The 21,280-nt window shown below is 39.9% G+C and overlaps 1 protein-coding gene across 7 annotated transcripts in view; it reads right to left on the reverse strand.

Annotated features, from left to right (window-relative positions):
• GRID2 (glutamate ionotropic receptor delta type subunit 2) overlaps positions 1-20,998 on the reverse strand; it is a 726,503-nt gene extending 705,505 nt beyond the window's left edge. For 3 of the 7 annotated variants that reach the window (XR_011337353.1, XR_011337352.1, XR_011337354.1), the window contains exon 1: positions 20,740-20,997. Coding sequence is in view for 2 of the 7 variants with exons in the window: in XM_069855621.1 (XP_069711722.1) it covers positions 20,740-20,827 (88 nt within the window). In the remaining 5 variants the exon portion in view is untranslated. Of the gene's footprint in view, positions 1-20,739 lie in introns of all 7 variants that reach the window. The other 4 variants (XR_011337351.1, XR_011337350.1, XM_069855622.1 and 1 more) reach the window with 2 other exon arrangements.
• Between the last annotated feature and the right edge of the window lie 282 nt (positions 20,999-21,280).

Below are 21,280 nucleotides of genomic sequence, written 5' to 3' on the forward strand. Positions count from 1 at the left end.
TTGACTGGTCAGTCAGTTAATAGAAGTGTTTCTTTCTCTTTTTCACATTGTTAATGTGCTAATGGCTAAAATTATCAACCTCCAGCACAACTCTGAGAAGCTACTCTAACAGCTCACATTACAGTTCCAGAATAGCTTAAAATGTTAAAAATGCATATGTTAATCTCATGTAGGACATTAATTTTCTTCCTCTTTGGAGTTCATGCAATGTACTACTCCTACCTTTTTACACAGAAAAAGCCCCATCTTTTTTGCATTCAGAGCAATGTCCATGGGCAAAGGTGACACAGAGAATTGTAGGAAGTTTTGAGAACTGTTGTGGTCCAGAAACCAAAATTACTTGCTTCCTACAGAACCAGATATTGCATTAGGTCTAGTCCGAGAATATCACTAAAATATTACTAAAGCCAGTAGGGTACACAAAAAAACCCAATAATTATATGCAGAAGGCCAAGTTACTCGCTAATGCTATGTGCACACACACCTCCCACCAAAAATAAACACTATGTTTAACTGATACAGCTGACTTTCCCTTTTAACAGGTAGCTATGGATTTAAAGAACAATCAACACGCTACATTTCTTCCTTCGTGTTTTTTTCTACATAGACACAAACAATAAATAAGGAAAAGGAAATTAGAAGACAAATTAATTTCTTAATCTATCAGAAAACACTGTAGGTGTATAAAAACACATGCAGAATTACCCATAGAAAAAGAGTTACGTATGCATACAGGAACAGATGGAAAAATACTTGATATGTAGGGAAAAAAAATGTTAGTAACCAGAAAGAATTGTTTACCCTCTACAAATAACAACAGTCTTATAACAACATTCTTAACATTACCAACTTGGATAAGAGATACCCAGCTGGCTAAAGTACTCGAGTCTCAGTTCGGGCTCATTTTTAAACACCACAGCATTAAAAAGAAAAAAAAAATTACAAGAAAGTTTTTATTAAACTATAAAAATAACCACTGCCCACCAATGTAATTTATTCATCTTTAATAAAAAGAAAAGACTAATGTATGGGATTTTTTTTCTTTACATATATATACAACTCTCCTCACTTTTGATAGCAGCATGAGGGTCAGCCACGGTTCTGTAACAAACCTTCAATCAGGAATGTGAAAACTCTTCAAATAATTATTTTAAATCAGTTGTTGAAGTAGAACCAATATTCCATTTTCAGTAATGGTGCAAGTAAATCATCTGTCTGAATATTGTACAAAACAGTAAACCTATGCAGTGTCACGTGACTAAGTAAATACGTGTGTCAACAGTCTAGGAAGTATTCCCACCGCCACACTAAAACATTTTACACATATGTTCTCACCACTTTGTTAACATTTGGCAATATCACATTAGTTACATACTACGGATCATAAAACTCGAAGGGAACAGAACATGGAATGTGCCTCAAAGTGATGTAGAAAGGCTCAAGTCAGGGGCTTTTGTTTGTTTGTTTTGAAGCTCCATATAATGGTTATCCATTCAGGATGCCCCAACATTTCCACATTGCCTTATAAATCCTAATAATTGCAAAATAATATTTTGAAAGTAGTTATGGAACCAGCACTACTCAGTTTTATTCACACAATGCCCCATGTCATCCAAGAATTTGTGGAAATATCAAAAAAACAAGGGAACCGCCCAAGTGCAAGTCAAGTGCTTTAACCACAGTACTATCCTTCTGAAGTGTGCTACTCATCTGACTTTGTTTGCTCAGAAGATACACCTAAAGCTAAAGCTCTATGCTGAGTGCTAACATTTCTTCCCATTAGTATTTTAAAAAAGATTAGACTAATCCAGCCAGCATAATAAACAACACAAATCTTCCTAAAACGTAAATTCATGCTTAACATTTAAGACTTACAATTGCTGGGTAACTTTGAAAAAATCCTGCTTTTTCACCACTTGGTCTGACATGAAATACTATTAAAGCGTTAATTATTTTAACAAAACTTACAGATGAAGACTCTGCACTACTTTAAAATAAGCTCTGAAATACGTGAACTTTTGAAAGCTTATTAAAACTTAATCCCTTCAAATATTTGAAGATATGATTCTGCAAATCCATGGACTTCAGTGTACAGACGTCCTCATGAGGTAAGAAATAAAGGAATATGTTGGAATATGTTGGAATGGTTGGACTCGATGATCCGGTGGGTCTCTTCCAACCTGGTTATTCTATGATATGTATATGTTATGCTTTATATCTGTACACCTCTGCTACCTGTACAAGGCAAGTTCAAATGGAACAAGGAAAGCAAGTTAAAGGGAGTTTGCTGTTCTTATCTGAAGTACTGACACATGCACACTAGGACGGCCAAATAAGAAGGATGAATCCCAAATTACAGAAACTCCAAGCAAAAACCAAGACAGTAGGACATCTTCAGAACACAACACTGGAGCTAATCTGAATCACAGAAAAGTTGAAACTGATCAAGTGACAGCACACAAGTAAGGATATGCTGAGAAAATACTCTTCTTGGATGCAGCCCTGTTAGTGAAAGAATGAAAAATATTCTCTTCTCTGCTCAGACAACATGGCTCATGTCTATTTTTTGATACCTACACCAACTTTTAACTGATATTTTCCAAAAATGTCTGAAAAATGAACATAAGCAATGACCATACAGACAATTATTAACAGAATTAAATTGATCCCTAAGATTGTTTTACATGTTGTATACACCTTGCACATCAATTCAGTGGTGCCCTGTCTTCAAAAACACAGGGCATTCGTTGCAGGCTATTCCTCTTAACTGTTACAGTGTCTTCTCTTAATATTTCCAATGGGAATGTAGTTCTCAAAAATATTTTTGCATTTAAAGACAACACCTTGGCAAGAAGAAAAAGATGCAAACAGAAGCAGCTTGTAAAACCTACCTGAACTATAACTAGAAGCTCAAAACCAGATGTGTGGTTCTCCGCAAAAATGTTTGCTTTCTATTGCAGAATATATGACAGGGTTTCAACTAGCCTGCTGTTTGGTGGATTTACAATGCTGGAGTACTATGTCAGAGAAAGACAAATGCAGGAAAATTACAATTTTCAGTTTTAGGTTTTCAAACTGGATATTCCAGATTCTAAATGAAAATATTGAGGCAAATGCAAAATAGAGAAAACCCTTCAGATAACACAAAGTTTGCCTGCAGATGGGAGTATGTAAAAAAACCAGGTAGCTTCCTATACTTGCAGAGATGTATTTACAGTGCCATTTGAAACAGTCATAGCTACCTTTACACAACCTAGAGCTTGACTGCTTTCATAAATAGACATATGTATTTGAAACTTGCACCTAAAACCTCAATTTCTCCCTGTAACAGTAGCAATCCACATCAGCACTTTCCACCCTTCAGTCTAACTAAGCAAGCAGTCCTGCTCCATCGCTCACAAACAACAATATTGAAAGCATATCATAGAATAAGCTCATTGCTTGCATTCAGATTTTGCATTCCTGAAACAGAATAGCTTGTTCTAGTCACTGATAAAAAAAAAAAAAACCAAACATTTTTACAACAAACAGTTGCACAGAAAACTTCAAACCTCTCAGCTGAAATGGTATTGTTGTGATTGGCCATGCAGATACAACAGACCATGAGATAGAGCTCCAACTGAAGAGTGCAAACTCAGCAGACAAGACAAAAGATGTTGAAGTAAGGGGATATAACTATCCATATGGAAAACAAAGGTTCAACAAGTTAAGACAACAGCTGAACAGGGTACAACCCAGCCTAAGTAACTCTAGCTCATAAGTAGCCCTGACAGTTGCATTTTGGCAGCTAATATTCTTCAATCATTGTAAGTCTTCCTCAAGGTCAGAAGAGAGTCCAAAATTGAATCCTCCTTTCACAAACCCTAGTCTTATTCCTTAAGAGCTTTTTGTCTCCTTTCCTATTGGCAGAAATAAGAACAAATCATGGAGTAGATGATATATGGGACTTGCCCTGGACAGACATCAGTGTAGACCAACAGTCCATCTTGTCCTACCTTGAAACAAAAAAAACCAAAAACAAAACAACCAAAAAACTTAGAGTAATACAAACGAGTACAGGAATAACAGAAATAAACCATCAGTGAGGTTTCCACCTATATTTAAATCTGGAAACGTGCATATTTCTTTAATCGGTATCCCTCAATTCATACACACATGAATTCTCCACATGCATTACAGAAAGGCTGCTTATGAGTATTGGCAGCCACTAATGACTTTGAATAAAAAACGCAAGGAAGTAGTTGATAGGAGGGAGAAAAGAAGGATAAAAGGACAAGAAGGAATCACATAAACACAGAATATATAATCCAAAGTCCAACAAAGCCAATGGAATGATTCATACTGACTTCAGAAGTGTGCAAGATGGAGTCTGAAAAGGCAGAGAACAGATTTCAGGCCTAATGGCAGGCATGTTATTTCTCCAAATGTTCTATAACACAAGACAGTATGTTTACTCTAAAATAATAATCTCTAAGAAGAAAGCCATAGCCCATTTTATTTTCTTTTAAATGGTTCTGTCAGCTTTTTGTAATGTGTGATATGGGAAATCTTTTCTTTTTTCCCCATCACATCTCCTAAAAAAGATACTATCCACACACATTCATGTCTATCAGACTGTGTTAGTGGCCACACAATCACAACCCTCAGGGATTATAAAAATCACGTAAGCTATGAATTACATGCCCTGCTTCAAAAAGTGGCAGTCAGAGACTACTTTAAAACTACGGTCAGCCCTTCATCACATTCTAGTTAGAAATGAGAAAAAGGAGCATAGCCAGCAGTCTTTCTCCTGATGATCACTTCAGAAGGAGGTATTGCCTAGAAAAGAAATAACACAGGAATAAATTCCCATCTGAATCCTTCAACACATTCAAATACACACTGTAGTCTGGGTTGCTCAGCAGATGAGATGAGACCATGACCAGTTCTTTTAGATCTCTACAGAACAGGAAAAACTTAAAGTCTGAGAACATTTCAATGCTGTATTCAGTCAGCCTGCTCAGTGGTCAGCAGCTGAAGGCAAAAATATTGTTTTGCATGACATAAAAACAAATGTATGCAAAATCCTTTGTTGTGTCACTGCATAAACTTCTTGGCTGCACAATTTATGATTATTGGTTAGAATAAAGGCGAGTTAGCCCTAGGACCCAAACCGATGCCATTTAAAGGCATTGCAGTATACTATGGAAATGACACCAGAAAGAACCTAAAAATCCTATTTAACAAGGAGCAGACTGATAAATAAGCAATGTAAAGAGGACTCTTAGTTAGTATTTTTGCTCCAAAAATTATGTTGTGCTAATAAATGTAATCTGTCAGCACAGATGGGGAAAAATAAGAGCTAATAGAAGCAGAAACATTTCCCGCATAGTTTCAGGCTAAAACTATTATTGAAGCTTTTCCTTGCCTTTCTCATAACATGAATACTAGAGCATTGTCCTGGGGCATGAGACCAAGTAAACGAAGCTGACAAGAAACAACACAACAGCAAGACTACAGAAACTTCACCATAGACTGTGCTTTACTATGTACACAGACAGCACATAAAATAGGGCCATAATATCAATACTTCCACAATATGGATATTAAGCAATGCTATTAGATGAACAGCACCAGGGAACACAAGGTATACTTTTCTTGCCATTTAGCTACAAATTTCAGTCACAGCCGTGGCCTGAAAAGCTGCTGCCCCAGAAACTTCTCCATTTCCTTCCTACCATTATGCCAGATCCCAACATCAATACTTAAATGCCAATCAACAAACATACAGTTACACTGTCTTAGAGGTCTGGATCGCCAAAACCCCAAAGATATTATTTGCAGCGTAGGGACTGTGATGATAAATGTCATTGCAGGTATCAAATTCCATTTGAGAGACAGACAACTGCTTGCACTAAGTATCTGCCAAGTGGCAGAAAACTCACCACTTGCTTAGCTTTGCTTCTTGGCATTTCACAAGTGCAAGAAACTACCAGCATGCAGGTAAAGCCTTAGCTCTCCTCTGTAAGTGGCTTCTGTGGTAGGAGGATAAGGACAAACTTAGGATGGGATAACATAAATAAAGCTTGCTGAGAATAAGAAAGATAAGCAGTAGCATATACACAAAACAGGAGAGTCAGGTGTCCAACAGCCTGTCCTAGTTTATTCATTAAGAAGGTAATGAAAGAAGGGCCACATTACACACCCTGTATTACATACAGTCTGACACAAAGCCATAAACTGGCTTAGCTCCATGAGTGGCTCCTCAGCAAACTGTATCAGGATAAACTTGCAGTTTTGTCTCATTTGGGCCCTTATCATTACTTATTTTCAATAATCATGCTTTTTAAAAGACATTTACTTATTTATAAATAGAAGTAGGTTCTGAGGAGGATTCACAGTAAGGGCTATGCTTTTAAGCAGATCTAAAAAAGCTTTTTTTAAATCTCACGAAGTATCTTTCTACGCAGTATTAAAAATATTTACACTCCGTGATTCTAAGCTACTGAACATGTACACTGTACAGTAGTTCCCCATTTTTATACTGGAAGCAAGAATTCAATAATGACCTCCAAACCACCTCTTCCTTTCCCGACTGTTACTCTTTGGCGCTACCAGAGTTAGCACTTCTTTCTCTTGCTCCTGGCAAAATCCAAATGATTCTTTGTCCAAGGCTGGTAATAAGAGGGATCAGTAAAAAACGTAGCTGCTAGAAGCAGCTGTGACTCTTTCAAAAAAATAAGGGGTTCATGAAGGAAATTGCCCTCCCTAGCCCTATCACAAGTTGCCTCTTAATAAAGTTCAGTTCTTCCTCATGTATGCTTTGAATTTGTCAGTATTAAAACAGTTCTTAAAAGGGAAAACAAACATTAAAGTACAGGGAGACAAGCAGGGCAAATTATGTGGGAATACGTCTGACTTCATTCTCACACAGGGTCATCATGCAGTAGTCCTAGTAGAGATCACTCAGCACCGAGCATGATAAATGGAGATCCCACAAAGGGGCAGGTTTACTGACAGATGACTGCAGACTGGCCAATTCCTTTTCATCAGCTTATTATTCACTGTAAATGTGTGGAAAATCCATCTGCTCTAACTTCCCCATATGCACTAGATATGAAAGGAAACAAAAGCCTGTCTGAGCAAAAAGCAAGAGCATGACAAGAATACCCTAAAGACAAAACCTTATTCTTCACAGCACTAGCAGTCTCCATTCCCTATGCTTCAGACAGACTTTTGCTAACACAACAGAAGGAGGCTCTCTGTACTCCCTCTCTCACACCAGATAAATTGAAACACTACTCAGTCATAGTACAAGACAATATAGTTGCTTGGATGGAGCAACAGATAGCCAAGAAATCTTTCACTTACTCTGGCTCTACAGTGATTCATCTCAAGCAAGTAACACGTGATCATCCCTTCCACATGAAAAAAATGAGGAAAACCATGTGGGTTCCTGAGAGGCAGACTGGAAAAGGTGAATCTCTTTACAGCTAATGTAACAAGTGAAAGAGATTTGACTCTTCAAACAAGCCATCAGTTCCAGCTGTACTTCCAGTGTGGAAAAATAATAAACAAGAAAAATAAATGTATAACTCGTATATCGTCCAGAAGAGTTGGTCTTAGTATGTCTTAGCTACATGGACAACATAGCCATTGTACCAACTGGCGTATGTATTCACATACACCCCTTATAACCCCAGCAAATAAAATTAACAGAAATAATTTCAGCTAAAGGCATACAAGAGATACAATTTACTTCTCTGCAGAGTTAGTTAAGAGCATTAGTTATAGTCCATGAAAGACTGAATAAATAAAACTCGGTGAACCCCTTTTTTGGAGAGGGAAGAGACGTAACAAAAATGCTTCTGGGTGGCCACATTTTCCCTTTTCTTTTCAACTGGAATTTTTATAAAATGTATCTTTTAATATGCACCTGCAAAATCCTTTCTAAACTGGGTAATCAGCAGCTACATGTAGTCTGCCATTACTAGCTTCTTCTTCTTGCTCCCTTCTTTAAATACTGTGCAAGATTTAGTTCTTCATTAATATGAGTAAATCAGCCTTAATATTGTCACAGAAAGCATTTCTTAACAGAGAGCAGTATGTTACACTAGTTTTCGAAATAGGTTCAAAACTGGTCTGACCCTCTTCTAACTAAATGTTGAATTATTTCTGCACGTTCAGCTGAGACAAGACTGAGGATAAAGATGTTCTGCTACTGAGAACACTTACAGCAGCAGATCATCCTCTACGTGCAAACTGACTTTCACATACAGAAAGGGAAGAGAGTTTATCTGGTGTTCAAAACCCTGCAGAACACTAAGCAAAGAACTGTTTCTCAGTCCACATGTCCTAAATCATAAGGAATGAATCTTTCAAAATACCCAAGGTGAGGACATGGTCTTGTTATTTCTCAATACAAACTGTATTTGTAGTTGCCACTGAATTGTTACTGTGATGTGAATGAGAAGCAGTTGTAAACAGAAAGGATTCTGCTGCAAAACTGGGGGCCAAGCTGGAAACAGAAACAGGCATCACTAGTCATATATCACAATTATTTACTCATTTATGTGGACTGAGAGTATGATAAAATCTCTAGTAGGCAGTGGTCCCCACTTAGAATTTGCCACTGCTTGAACTAAAATACAAATTGAGAGTTAGACTTTGCTCCATGCCATGACTCCTCTGCTTTGTCTGGGAATTACAGAGATTTTTAAACAGTACTAATCCTCACTAGCAGATAGTAGTACCATTTTGGCAGATCATTATTATATTTAACACTTCAGAATTTTAATGAAACAGCTCTAAGACATACTCCTCCATAAAAGCTTACACCTAAATCTGCTGCCATCCACTGACTTGTTACCATTATGAAAAGAGGCCTTAGAAACAGCAGTATTAAAAGTTATGAAATACCTCCAAATCCCAAATGGTCAGGGGGAATTCATTAAATAACCACAACTGGTAACCTCTGTTGTACACCTAAAGAAATACTAAAATCAAAATGCCTCTCCATGGCATTTACTCCAGAACCTGCCACAAAATCCAAACACCGGTTCTTCCTGAGTAGTAGTCATTTCATCATTCACAGCAGATACCTGAAGATGAGAGGGAAAGAAAAACAGCAAATGTGTTCTACAGGGAGTATTAGGCAGAATGAAGGGATGAGGGCTACAGTGACAACTTCAACAGCTTTCAAAGCTCCAGCAATTTCTATGTTCTATTTGTTACTCCAAACTAGTGGTACAAAATGATGCAAGGACTTTGTTTATATAAAGTTAACCTCTCTTTTCCTTTCGCATTCTGCATGGAAGTCTATAAATCTAGTATTTTCTGGAAACAGTTGTACTCCTTACTTGATGTAACACAACGAGCCAGTTAATTATAGCCTCAGGAACATTTGGCAGTATTACAAACAATGTGGGGAAAATGCATCGCTTCAAAAAAATGGTAAAAAAACCCCATAGTACCTTAATGTACATATTTTTCTTTTTTTTTTCCCCTCCCAATTCCTAAATCCTGCAAAAGATGATTTTCAGCAGCAGCAGCAGTTTCAAAATGCTATCATTATCTACCTTCCCCTGAGGAAGTTTTTGCCTCCCTCTCCCATACCTAATTCAACCCTGTTACTAAAGATCATTGATCCCAAACAGAAAAATATTTAAGAATAATTCTTGTATTTCCCCTAAATAACACAATAAGTCAGTATTTGTCCCTTTTTGAATGGATGCTGGACTACGCTGATGTTGACAGAAAAACAGACTTTAACCTCAACAGCCTAAATGATGACATATGCCACAAGATAAGGCTGAAAGCACATCCACTCACCACTCTGGAGCTTCACTGAAGAGAGATCTAACTTTTAATAAAGCTACACAGCTATACAAGAGAGAAGGAGAAAGCTAGAGCTCTCACTTCATGGAAGACACAACAGGCTTTGAATCCAGAAGTACAGTGCATTATCTTCTCTTTCCTTCCTTACTAAAGTAGGTCAAAAGTCAATGGAGCAGAAGCTGTGGCTGTGTGTATCGCCTCCTCCCGGTCTCCAGCCACAAAAGCTGAGCTTACGTGGAGGCTCAGTACAGACTGGCAATAAACTACTGCACAAAGAAAGCAAAGGAAGATTATTTCATTAGAAGGATAGTGCACGGGGAGGTACAACATGCTTGGAGTTATACTGGAAGCAGGGAGGTGGAAGATGACACTTTAGGACTCATTGTTTTTATCCGTGTACAATGTTACTTGCTAATATGAAGATAAAATGGATCTCACTTTTCTGCAAAGTAACTGGATACAATTATCACCTAAAAAGAAAAAAAATAATATCTACTACACAAATCAAATACTTTTCAGTGAAACTATGGAGGCTGGACAGGGAGAAAAAATCAGTTCCACTTTCTAAGCTATAATTTAGTTTCTTTAAAGCATAATATTACCTTCTAAATATATTGTTCTCAAAACATTGTTTGCATTATATTATTCTTCTTTTCAGTAATATTTGGGCCACTTCAGTGCCTCACTCCCTTGGATTTCTCAAGTTTCCTTATATGCATACACATATATATCCTCTGTTTGGCCTGTCCCATACATATAAGACCCAGTCTCCAGTCCACATAAGCACAGCAGTACCTGATATTCCCTAGAAGTAGCCTGTGCAGCCTGTGCTCTTACAAAGCTAGCCTAGCCCATTGCTCAGGCTAGCTCCCACCTTCAAATGTTTCTTTCACTCCTTCACCACCCAACCAACTCTCAGCACTGCTAACCACAGCCTTCCACTGTCTTCAAGAACTTTTGCATAGAAGGTACCGCCAGAACCTTCCCCACAGTACTCCTGATCCCAGAGCATCTCTGCTGCAGAGAAGCTCCCGATAATGCTTTGTTACTTGCAGCTGATTCATGCTGTCCTTTACTTGCAAACTCCTCCTCTCCTTCCAGCTAGAGACAGCATCAATGATGTCGCTAAGACATCAACCTCCATGATGGCAACGCCAAGTGCTGCTGATCATTCCTTGTGTAGTTTATGCATTGTACATAGACCATGTCTTTCTCCTACTCATTCCCCTCAGCCCTTGTGATGCAGCCCCTATAATTTTGCAGCACTGGCAAAACTAAGAGAACTTTTTCAGGTAGATGGGTGCTTGTCATGTGTATCCAAGATGCAATCCAATTTCATAACAGGACAGATACTCCAAGGTGCTGGAACACTGTTTCTCTAGATTGGTTCAATAATGTTTGAATAACATTCTAGAAATTCCACAAGGCCAGTTAACGGGGCTGCAGATGCTTTCTGAATCACTGATTAAATATCTCTTTTAAATCAAGTAAAGCATTTTGCAACATATATTGTTCCACCTACCCAAAAAGGCCCTTTTCTTTCTACCTAGACATCTTCCAAAGCTGTACTTTGAAATGTTTGTCCAAACAAAGGAGACCAAGAGACAGTGCACATGTGCATAACCACACATTAGTTCCTGCACCAAGTAAAGTGAGAAAATAGTATGTTGACAGCTGATGAAATAACAACTGGTTTTATACTGCCAATTTAACCAATGTTATTGTCAAAAAAAGCACTGTAGGTAATGATACACACATTGCCTCATTTCCCCTCAACTCTCTTACCTCACAGCACTAACTTCTGTTATCACGTGCCCAAGACCAGGAAAGTACTAACATAACCCATGTCGCATCTGCCCTGTCAGTACATCCCTGTAGACATGTGTACATGCTTTCATTCATTTGTACTCAGAGTAATCATTCATGAATGAATCTGTCTCTCAAAAGAAGCTAAAAAATTTGCCACTTCGTTTCCTGGTGTACAAACCGTCTGAGGCAGAGAGATCCAAGCCCTCCCTTTTACTACTTCTTCAAATCTTCTGACAGCCAACTTTTTGTTTCATATTTGTACAGCTTCTAGCACAGTGGGGTGCCATTTCACAATCTGTATTCATGTTATGACTTCCTGCAAGCAAAAAGCCTCCCAAATCTCTGTGTTGTTACTTAAGATAGAAACTAATGTCATCCTAAATTAAAGAAAGATCCAGGCAAATACTTTCAAAAAGAATAAAACTTCTGATTACTGAAAAAGCATGTGCTAATACACTGCATATGCATACATGAATAGATACCCTATTGCTAGTTAGCAACTCGTACCACTGAGCTAGAAATTTAAGTGATACCTGAGTAGTACATTTTAAAAGGTATTTATAGAAAATATATTAGTGGATATAGTGCAACACTGCTTGGGTCTACACATTCGCAAAGGGAGAGATGAAGACAGACCAGCCTTAGGCACAATAACCAACATTTGGGGGTATATTTGTCTCAAAAGAGGTCAAATAAGTAGAATTTCAGAGAAATAAAAAGCAGCTTTATCTGTCCAAATAACAGATATTTGTGTTACAGTATGTTTAACTTTATTCTTCCTGGACAGAAAACCACAGATATTCAAGAGTACAGAACATAGAGACCATCACAACTGCTTGCCATGACGAGAGAGAGAAATGAATGAAAATAGTGAAAGAGAGAAGTATGTGTATTTTAATAACAGCTACCCCCTTTCACTGGGCATTTCACAGACAGTCCGTACTGTACACTGGCTCCTACTGTCTTTTTCCCTTTATCAAGTCCAGCATGTGACACAATTTCAAAACATTCTTAAATGTTTAATCTGAACACTATAAAGACTGCAAGAAGGCAAAGGGTACACAACAACAAAAATCCTTGCTTTTGGTGTTTGGTCTGTGTGCTTTCAGCCCATGGTATACTGCCAAACAACTGTCAATACGGGCTGCAAGCAGTGAGGTAACTGCAGTAGTCTCTTGTCAACTGAGAAAGACAACTAACATCTTCAAAACATCTCAATAGCTCCGGAGCCTAAGCTCACTGGCAGTCAGTCAGAATTGAGCTGCTGCACACTTGTGCAATTACACAAGCTATTGTATGTCAGGGGTCTGGGTCCCAAATACCTGTTTTGAGTTGAAGTCCAAGGAAGGGAAGACTGCCCTATGCACATTTTCATTCTCTGTTTAAGAGAGATTTATCAAAGTGCTCACTGTTATATCTGTATACATTAAAACAAGGCACAGCAAATCCAGGCCCAGCGTTCAGGTCTGCCATTATGCTATCCTCTGCTCTCTCCAGAGCTCCTTTTTACAGCACCAGGGTGGTGCTATTTGATTTTGATTTATCAGAAGTGAATTATTATAATGAAATCACCAACTCTATTTAAACCTCTGAGAAAGATACAGTTGGACTAACAAAAAATTGCTCAGCAAAACAAGCAGTTATGGTTAGGTTCACTGGATATTGGCCTTAGCAATCCAACTGACTATAGGAAGCTAATGATTTAAAAAGTAATGAAGACATAAGAGATTAAATCCTTTAAATCTGTGTGAAAGAATCCAAGAGGAATTTTACAGTGATTTTCACTGCATATTTTATTAGATATGTGATATTTTATTCATGGGTAAAGCAAATATAACAATTAGGATTAATTAGCATTTCAGCACAGAGCGTTATCTAATAGGTTAAAATAAACATATAATTCATCATTTAAATTCTGTATCTTCTCATTTTCCCCTTTCTGGTTCAGAACTTTCACATTTTGCACAGCACTTACAGTAACATTATACAGCTCCCGAAGAAAGAGAGAGAACTAGCGGCTCTTGCCTTTGATATCTTACTTTCCTCCCTTCCTTGCATTTTTACTCATTTTCTTTTTCAATTTCCTCTTGAGCATTGCTTGTGAGATAAATGCAATGTAACTTTCGGGAAACTTTTTCCCTTTCATCTTTTTTCTTCACTTTAGTTCTCCACCACCACCACCACCCCGCAATTCCAGAATAAATGTGTTCAAAGGAAACCACCTTTAAATCTAATGATGCACATACGAATTCATCAGTTTACAGTTGACTAAAACTCAAGTATTTGTCTCTGTACCAACTCTTCCACTACTACTTTAATACTACAGAGCAACGCTGTACTTATTTCATGAGAAAGAATAATACAGTAAGTGTCAATTTTTATGTGGGCTATTTTTTAATGCAATACTTAAAGCTCAAGAATATCCATTCCTTGAGCTGGTATGCTTACCCTAGACCAAAGGAGGAACAAGGTTCTCCAGCTGAAATGCACTCTGTGGTACAATACAGAATACAAAATACTTCCTTCTCTTAATTAAGTGTATTATCACTGAAACTAGGATATAAATCTTGAACCTTGCAAAATTACAGCACTGCAAAATTTCAAGCCCGTTCTCTTGCCAAGTTTCATAACTGTCATCCAAACGCCAGAACATTTCATCTACTAACCTTCAATTTCAGCCTGTGTCCTCCTGTTTCACAGATCAATGGTAACTCTCCAATTCACATAAACAATTATTAATTACAGTGGTTTCAGACACAAGAGAATCTTTCCCTTACTCAATCTCTCACATAACTGCTTGGCCAATAATAACTAGAAAACACGGCCTGACTCTTATAATGAAGAATAACAAAGGAAATAACACTGCTGGTGCTCATGGGAAGAAACTGAAGTACAGAAAGATATCACAAGACAGACACCTTTTCCTTACCATTTTTCCACTAGATGCTTCAATTTTAGTGGGATACAACAGCACTTCCTCTACCCCCTGCGCTGCTTCACATGCACAAGCCAACTAAAATCTGTGCCCAAAGATTCTGCCCAGGCTTTCCTTACCTGGTGCTGAGCACAGCATCACACTTATTTAATATGCATTTAGCACATACTCCATGCCAAGTATCACATTGCACCAGCTCAGTACTGCACCTTCTCCAATACAGTCTATTATCCTGAATAAGCAATGAAGTCATGGTCAACATTACTCTAAGAAAGGCCAGTATAGCTTATTTCGTTAACTACTGCAAGAAGCAGGTCAATTCCTACTTGCTAATAGACATCATAGATGGCGTAGGAAGGTAAAATAACACCACAGATGAAAAAGAATCACATCTGTATCCAAGAAGCCTAGTGGAAAGCTAGTTTGCCCGTCAGTCTAGGGTACAAAATGCCCAAGAGACACATGAGCTTTCACGTACAGTTCCCAGCCACTACGACAGTCTGCCAGCAAACTGTACGTTACACTTAACTGTCAGGCTGTGACTACCATACTTACCTCTTGGCACTTCCAGATAGCACAAACAAATGAGTATATCGGGGGGGCCTCAGCATGACCAGTGCCATGAACAGGACTGTATGGCCTATAGGGTGCACATGTGTGGAACCATCCAGGTTTTGATAGATACACCAAGCCTGCCTCTGAAATCAAAGTTTTCTTTGAGTTTCACCACCTTAGACAATAATTTATTCCTTCTGGAATTCAAATTAATTTTGAAACAATCAAAGCACAGTGACACCTGACTTTGCAGATACAGAAAGGTATTCTAGTTTGCCTCATTAACAATATATCTCCTTGAAGTCAACATTTTGCATATACCAACCTATCCTGTATCATAGCATCTACTTACGTAACTTGCTTTCAGAGTTTTATTATTTTCTCGTATTTGCTCAAAATACAGATTATTTTATGAATATTTTTTCCTTTAGCAACAATAATTGTTTATCTCTCATATGTTTTTTTAAACACTGAACTTATAAAACACAAACTATGTTTGGAGTATGTAGATGAAGGGAGTTTTACAATGCTGTCATATATAATTCAGGAATTCAGCAAAATTAACTAGAAACCAACAGCCAAATAGAACTACTCTTTCACTGAAGCTATGAAACCATTTTTAGAATGCTAAAAAAAAACCACAACAAAAAAACCCAGAAAACCCCATCAAGCAACAAAGTAGCAGCAACAAAGAGTAAAAATACAAGCCTCAAAAGGCAAAAGCCCCCAATAAATTTCAGCAAAAAAACAGACTGTCATTGCAAGTTACAGATAGCTGTATATCAAATGGAAAAAAATTATATAAGTTCAAGTCTATATCTTGGGATTAACCTAATGGCTTACAAAAGTCATCTCCTGCCAATACAACTTGCTTTACAGGGCCAGGGAGTAGAAAAGAACCATACTTAATGCCTTTGTTCATTAAGTTAAATGAACCTTAGTTGGTAGGTTTATGTAGTCACAGTCTCAAAAGATTTTTCTCCAGTGTGTTTTTTCAAAGATGGCATTGTGAGAATAAAGACTCTGTGCATCCATAAGCAGTCATTTGGAAGCACATGGCAGCAGTGATTATCATGTCAAGACATTACTTAAAAATGGATGGCTGGGTTTTTTTCCCCCTCTGTTTTTTTTATCAAGGACAAAGAACTAAGAATTATTTAAGAACATGAAAAGAAGATGCCTGCTGTAGTCAGCAATCCACAGGCTCAATTTAAAATCTTCAGAAGTCAACTAAGCCATTCACCTGGGTTATGAGACTCCGTATCAGGCCCTGGTGATCACTAAAAACACTCCAGAAAGCAGTGACACCTAATGGCAAGCACGCCTTTGGAGGATAGCAAGCGTATCCTATGGCATGGAAAATTATCCCTCTTTAGCTGCAGAATAACTAGCACCAAAACATTATAGGAACTGAAATACTATCACAAATCTAAGCACCTGGGAGGGAGTTCAAGAAATAGGGCACATACACAGAGCATGTCATGCATGCCACGCGTTTAAGCAGAACATAGTTACTAATAAAATCTACTGGCTGCTAAGCCACAGCACGCTGTATTCCAGTCTTCATCAGACTTGTGTGTTTAAAATAAGCAAGTGACCTTGGCACATTCTAGAGCAGGGAAAACAGAGACCTGAACACTCATCTGTAGACATTAAAGGCCCACAGAGATTTGGTTTTAATGAATCTGTTTTGCTTGCTTGTCCTGCGCTTAACAAAATGTATGTGAGAATACTGTAATGAACAGTTAGTGATACACACTACATACCTTCCAATGAGGCTTTACCAATAGAACAGCAAATTAAATTTCTATTACCTACGCACAACAAAATACAAGCCAAGCCGCATTGTAGTACAACAGCTTACAAGACAAAATGTAGACATGCGTGCCACCAAGCTAAAGAAGAAGCAAACATGTTGGAGTTGTCCTGGTATTATTATCCCTAGCACAGAAGAACTTGAAAGCACGAACCAAAACTCAGACCCCAGCAATGATGGGAACTTATCTAACATAAGGAATCCAGCAGTCCTCGCCTGCAAAATCTAAAAGCTGAGAGGAATACAGGAAGAGCAGCTCTAATTTTCTGTTTTAGAAAAAAAGTTAGTATATATACAAAAATATATATTAAGAGCACATGTATAAATATATGTAAAAGCACACACATATACACATTATAAACTATATATATCTCAAACTGCCATTGAAAATAAAAAAGCTAAGGGCAGTATGTAACTGACTGCATATAGTTGAAGGCACTGATAAATGCACAAAACCAACTTGCAGTAATCAAAGTGCCTGAACTATTGCTACACACTGCTGCAATGAATTAGCCTTTGAAAAATACTTTAGTGTATTTTTTCAGCAAAAAACTTTTCCACCACAGTATGTGACCACTGCTCTAAATGATTTTGCTGCATCTAATTATCAATAATGGAATACACACATCTGCATATATGTTTCTACATGCACGATGGGCTATCTATGTGCACATAAATATGTATTACTATGTAAAGGGAAAAAAAATAAGAACAAAGTACAAAATATAAAAGCATGAGACCATCAGCTACTGAAGATACAAAGCACACACAAATTATGCAGTTGACAAGGAACGCCACCTAATCCCTGCTTAATTAAAGCACTGTTCTAAACTCCTGTTTAGGGAGTGAGAAGTGTGGGACGACTGATGTATGAAGAAAATACCAGGCAGCGTGGCTAATCTCAAAGACTTTGGAGCTTTCGAGCTACATAAATCAGAGCGACTTTTTGAATAGCCTCATAAAACACAAAATCATTGCCATTCCACTCACGACTTTCAGATTCTTCCTACAGCATACAGATCATTAGGAAACTTCTAAGCAATCAAGTAATGTGCGGCTGATGAAATTACTCAATCAATGCATGTGCTGAGAGAAGCAGCATAATACAGAATTGCACAGTTTTGACATGGTAACCCTGCCCCTTTCTTTTTTATATAGGGAAAAGGAAAATTACAGTGGAGTCGGTTCATTTCAACATTTTCATGAGAGTGCTTAACGTAGTCTTTCTGAACTGCCAGTTCCTATTTCTAATAGCAGGGCAGAAGAAACATGCAGACTATAAGCAGCCTTACCAACATTTAAAATATGACATAGGAAAAAGTTTATTTTTAAATGCACACATTTACATATACACAGACCTGCTCTAATAATCTAGAGCAGTAGCTGCAACCATTCAGAAAACAGAAATGGGAAAAAGCGTATCACAGATAAAAACCAGTCACCATGCCCCTCCCACTGCCATCACCAACTCATTAAGCTCTACTCACTAAATTGTAATATATTTAATGACTGTCTAAGAGATGACTGATAACATACTTTGATACAAAAAACATCCCTTTACAGGAAACACATCAAATACTATGTAGGCAAGCAAGACAGTGCATTATACTGGAAAAAGTATACACTATCAGAAACAGGTATGCACAGGTAACACATTGTTTATTAGTACCTTCTGCCCCTCCCAAACATGGGAAAAAAAATTTCCACATGAACGTCTTAACACTGTAGCATGAGAAAAAGACAGTGCATTTATTTTGTTTGTTGTCTAAGGCATAAGTACTACCTCTGGTAGTATTTCTTTTCCCCTGAACTAAGCATTTTTGTTTTTAATTTGGCTTTGTAAATTCTTAGTTGATTTGTATATAGAGAGTATCCTGCTACTGCTTTTGCTAACTCATGCAAATAAATGTTGTTTATTATGTCAAAATATTTCCTATGTAAGTTTACTCAGTACAAGTGGAAGAAAACAAAAGTGGGTCAGACCATCCAGGTCACAGAATACAGTAGTGTTCCTAGGGGCCAAATTTTCATCTGCAAGCTGTACAAGTTAGAATATTTAGCAGTCTACCCCTTTCGTGTTAAAACAGATCTAATCTCAAGTCATTTATTTTCAGTGCACTCATTCTAGTAGATGTAAAGCTCTGTAAAACAATTATCAGTTTGCCATTTTCATGGCCACACAAACCAGTCTATAAAAAGAGATAATCCTCTGGTCAACTGTATAATTTGTCTCTCAAGACAAATTAATCATGTGAGAAGCAACTACTTTAGTGTTGGGTTTTTTTTTTTGCTTTCAATGAGGATTTACTACGGCATCCATCTAATCACTAACAGCGCTATAAAGAAACATTAGTGGTAAAACGCGTTGTATCGATCATATATAAACAAATGAAACAAACGAAACGGTCATTAATACTAAGAGAAAAGCTGTCGTCTCCCTTGATGCTAGTGGAAAGGCATGGAGCAACGTTCTGTGAGCCGGAAGGATGGGAGACAGGGGACTGCAAAGGAACCCATCTGCTACATGCTTAGAAATTCTCCCAAAACCCTAAGATCTGATCAGTGTGCTACAAGCTCCTAGGAAAGAAATCGTAAAGCGTAACCGTCTCCTAGTGTCACTTTAACATTTTACAACTGGGTAAGACTAGAGGAAAAAAAAAAAAAGAAAAGGCATTCTGCCTTTAAAAGGAGGGCATAAAGCGCTGCCTCCCCTGTGCAATGTTTGATGCTCCGGTCGCACACGGCTACAAGGACTGACCCCTAGAAAGTTGCGGTAGCCCGTGGGCACCGGGGTAGGGGTCGGGGGTCACAGATAGCGACGTCCTGCGGGAAAGCTCTGGACGGCCAGGCTTTCCAAGCCCCTTTTGCCCTGAAACCCTCTCTGGATCTCCACGCCAGGCACCGGCAGACATATTTACACAGCCAGCCCTGGGGACAGCGCCGGCTGCCCCCCAAACCCTGCTCCGAAACGCGCCCTCCCCGGACCGGCGCCCGCCCCCGCGTTCCCAGGCTCCCGCTCCTCCTGCGTGCGGTGCCTGCAGATTCCCGCGGGGGCAGCGCCCTCCGCTCCCCTTATCTCCTCCTTTTCCCCTCTCTCCTCCTCCTCTCCCCGGGCGGAGCAGGGGGGCGCTTCTCCCAGGGACGCGGCTCTCGCACCGCGGAGAACGGGGATGCCCGGCGCCCGCTCGGCATCGCCGGGAGGGGGGGCCCGATCGCCGCTGCACCCCCGGCACCCGGGGGAGGCCGATGCCCTCGTCCCACCGGGAAAAAAAAAATAGGGGACAGAACGCGGGGCAAGTGGGAGCGGCCCCCGCCCCCGACTGCTGCGGTCAAGCCGCGGGAGGGAGAAAGCGGCTCACGTTGCCAAACCACCTGTTCCGCCGCGGGAGAGGAAAAGCGAGATGGGAGGGGGTGAGGGGAAGAAAGTGGTGGGGGAAGGGGGTGGGAAATGGGGGTGGGGGGGTCTCCCCGCCCGAGGACTTGCTGGAGCCGAGAGGTGCGGGGAGGGGCTGGCCCGAGCCCTGGGCCCCCCACATCATCAGCAACGCAAAACCTCAAGATCTAAAGCATGGACATAACCCGCCGACAAGAAACCTTCACGTAGAGCAGCAAAGAGACAAGAGGACCCCTAAGATCCCGAGGGAAAGCAGTTATAAGAGGGGAACAAACAGAAACGAGCGAGCAAGCAAAAGCTAAAAGAGAACGGGAACTGCAGGGTGGGAGGGAGGGAGCCTGCCAAGAGAGGGAAGGTTGCAAAGGAGAGCTGGAAAAGTGTCCAGCAGCACCAGCAGGCGCAGCACCCCCTTACCGATATGAATGATCGAATCCGCAATCGCCGCCTTCCAGGTTCGAGTCCAACAGACGGACACCACCAGGATGAGGGAGAAAACTTCCATCTCCTCCGGAGGTCCTGGCTTTGTAACGAGGGGTCTCTTCGCCAAGCGGTGCCGCCGCAGAGGAGAAAGCGGCGCAGGGAACCCAAGAGTTTAAGGTGCCGCCGGCGGAGCGTGTAAATCCCGGTGGCTGGCACGGAGCCGCGGCTGGGCAGGGAGCGAGCCCGGGGCTGCGAACGCCTCTCCCCTCGGCAAAACCCCGCGTCACTTCTTCAGGGGGCTCCTGGGCAGCAGCGGAGACGCTGGGAGCGCCGGCAGCAGATCCATCCAGCCCGGGCGCCGCCGCGGGCAGCAGCCGCCTCTGCCGCTCAGACAATCCCCATCCTTCCGCCGGGTCCAGGGAGCCGCTCGGTCCCGGCTGCTGCACGGCAACTTCCAGCCCACACCACGCACACGGTCACACGCACAGGCACACACGCACACACTCACACAAACCCTCTTGGCCGGAGGAGCCCC

The sequence above is a fragment of the Phaenicophaeus curvirostris genome, chromosome 4 (genome assembly GCF_032191515.1).
Source record: "Phaenicophaeus curvirostris isolate KB17595 chromosome 4, BPBGC_Pcur_1.0, whole genome shotgun sequence".
NCBI lineage: Eukaryota > Metazoa > Chordata > Aves > Cuculiformes > Cuculidae > Phaenicophaeus > Phaenicophaeus curvirostris.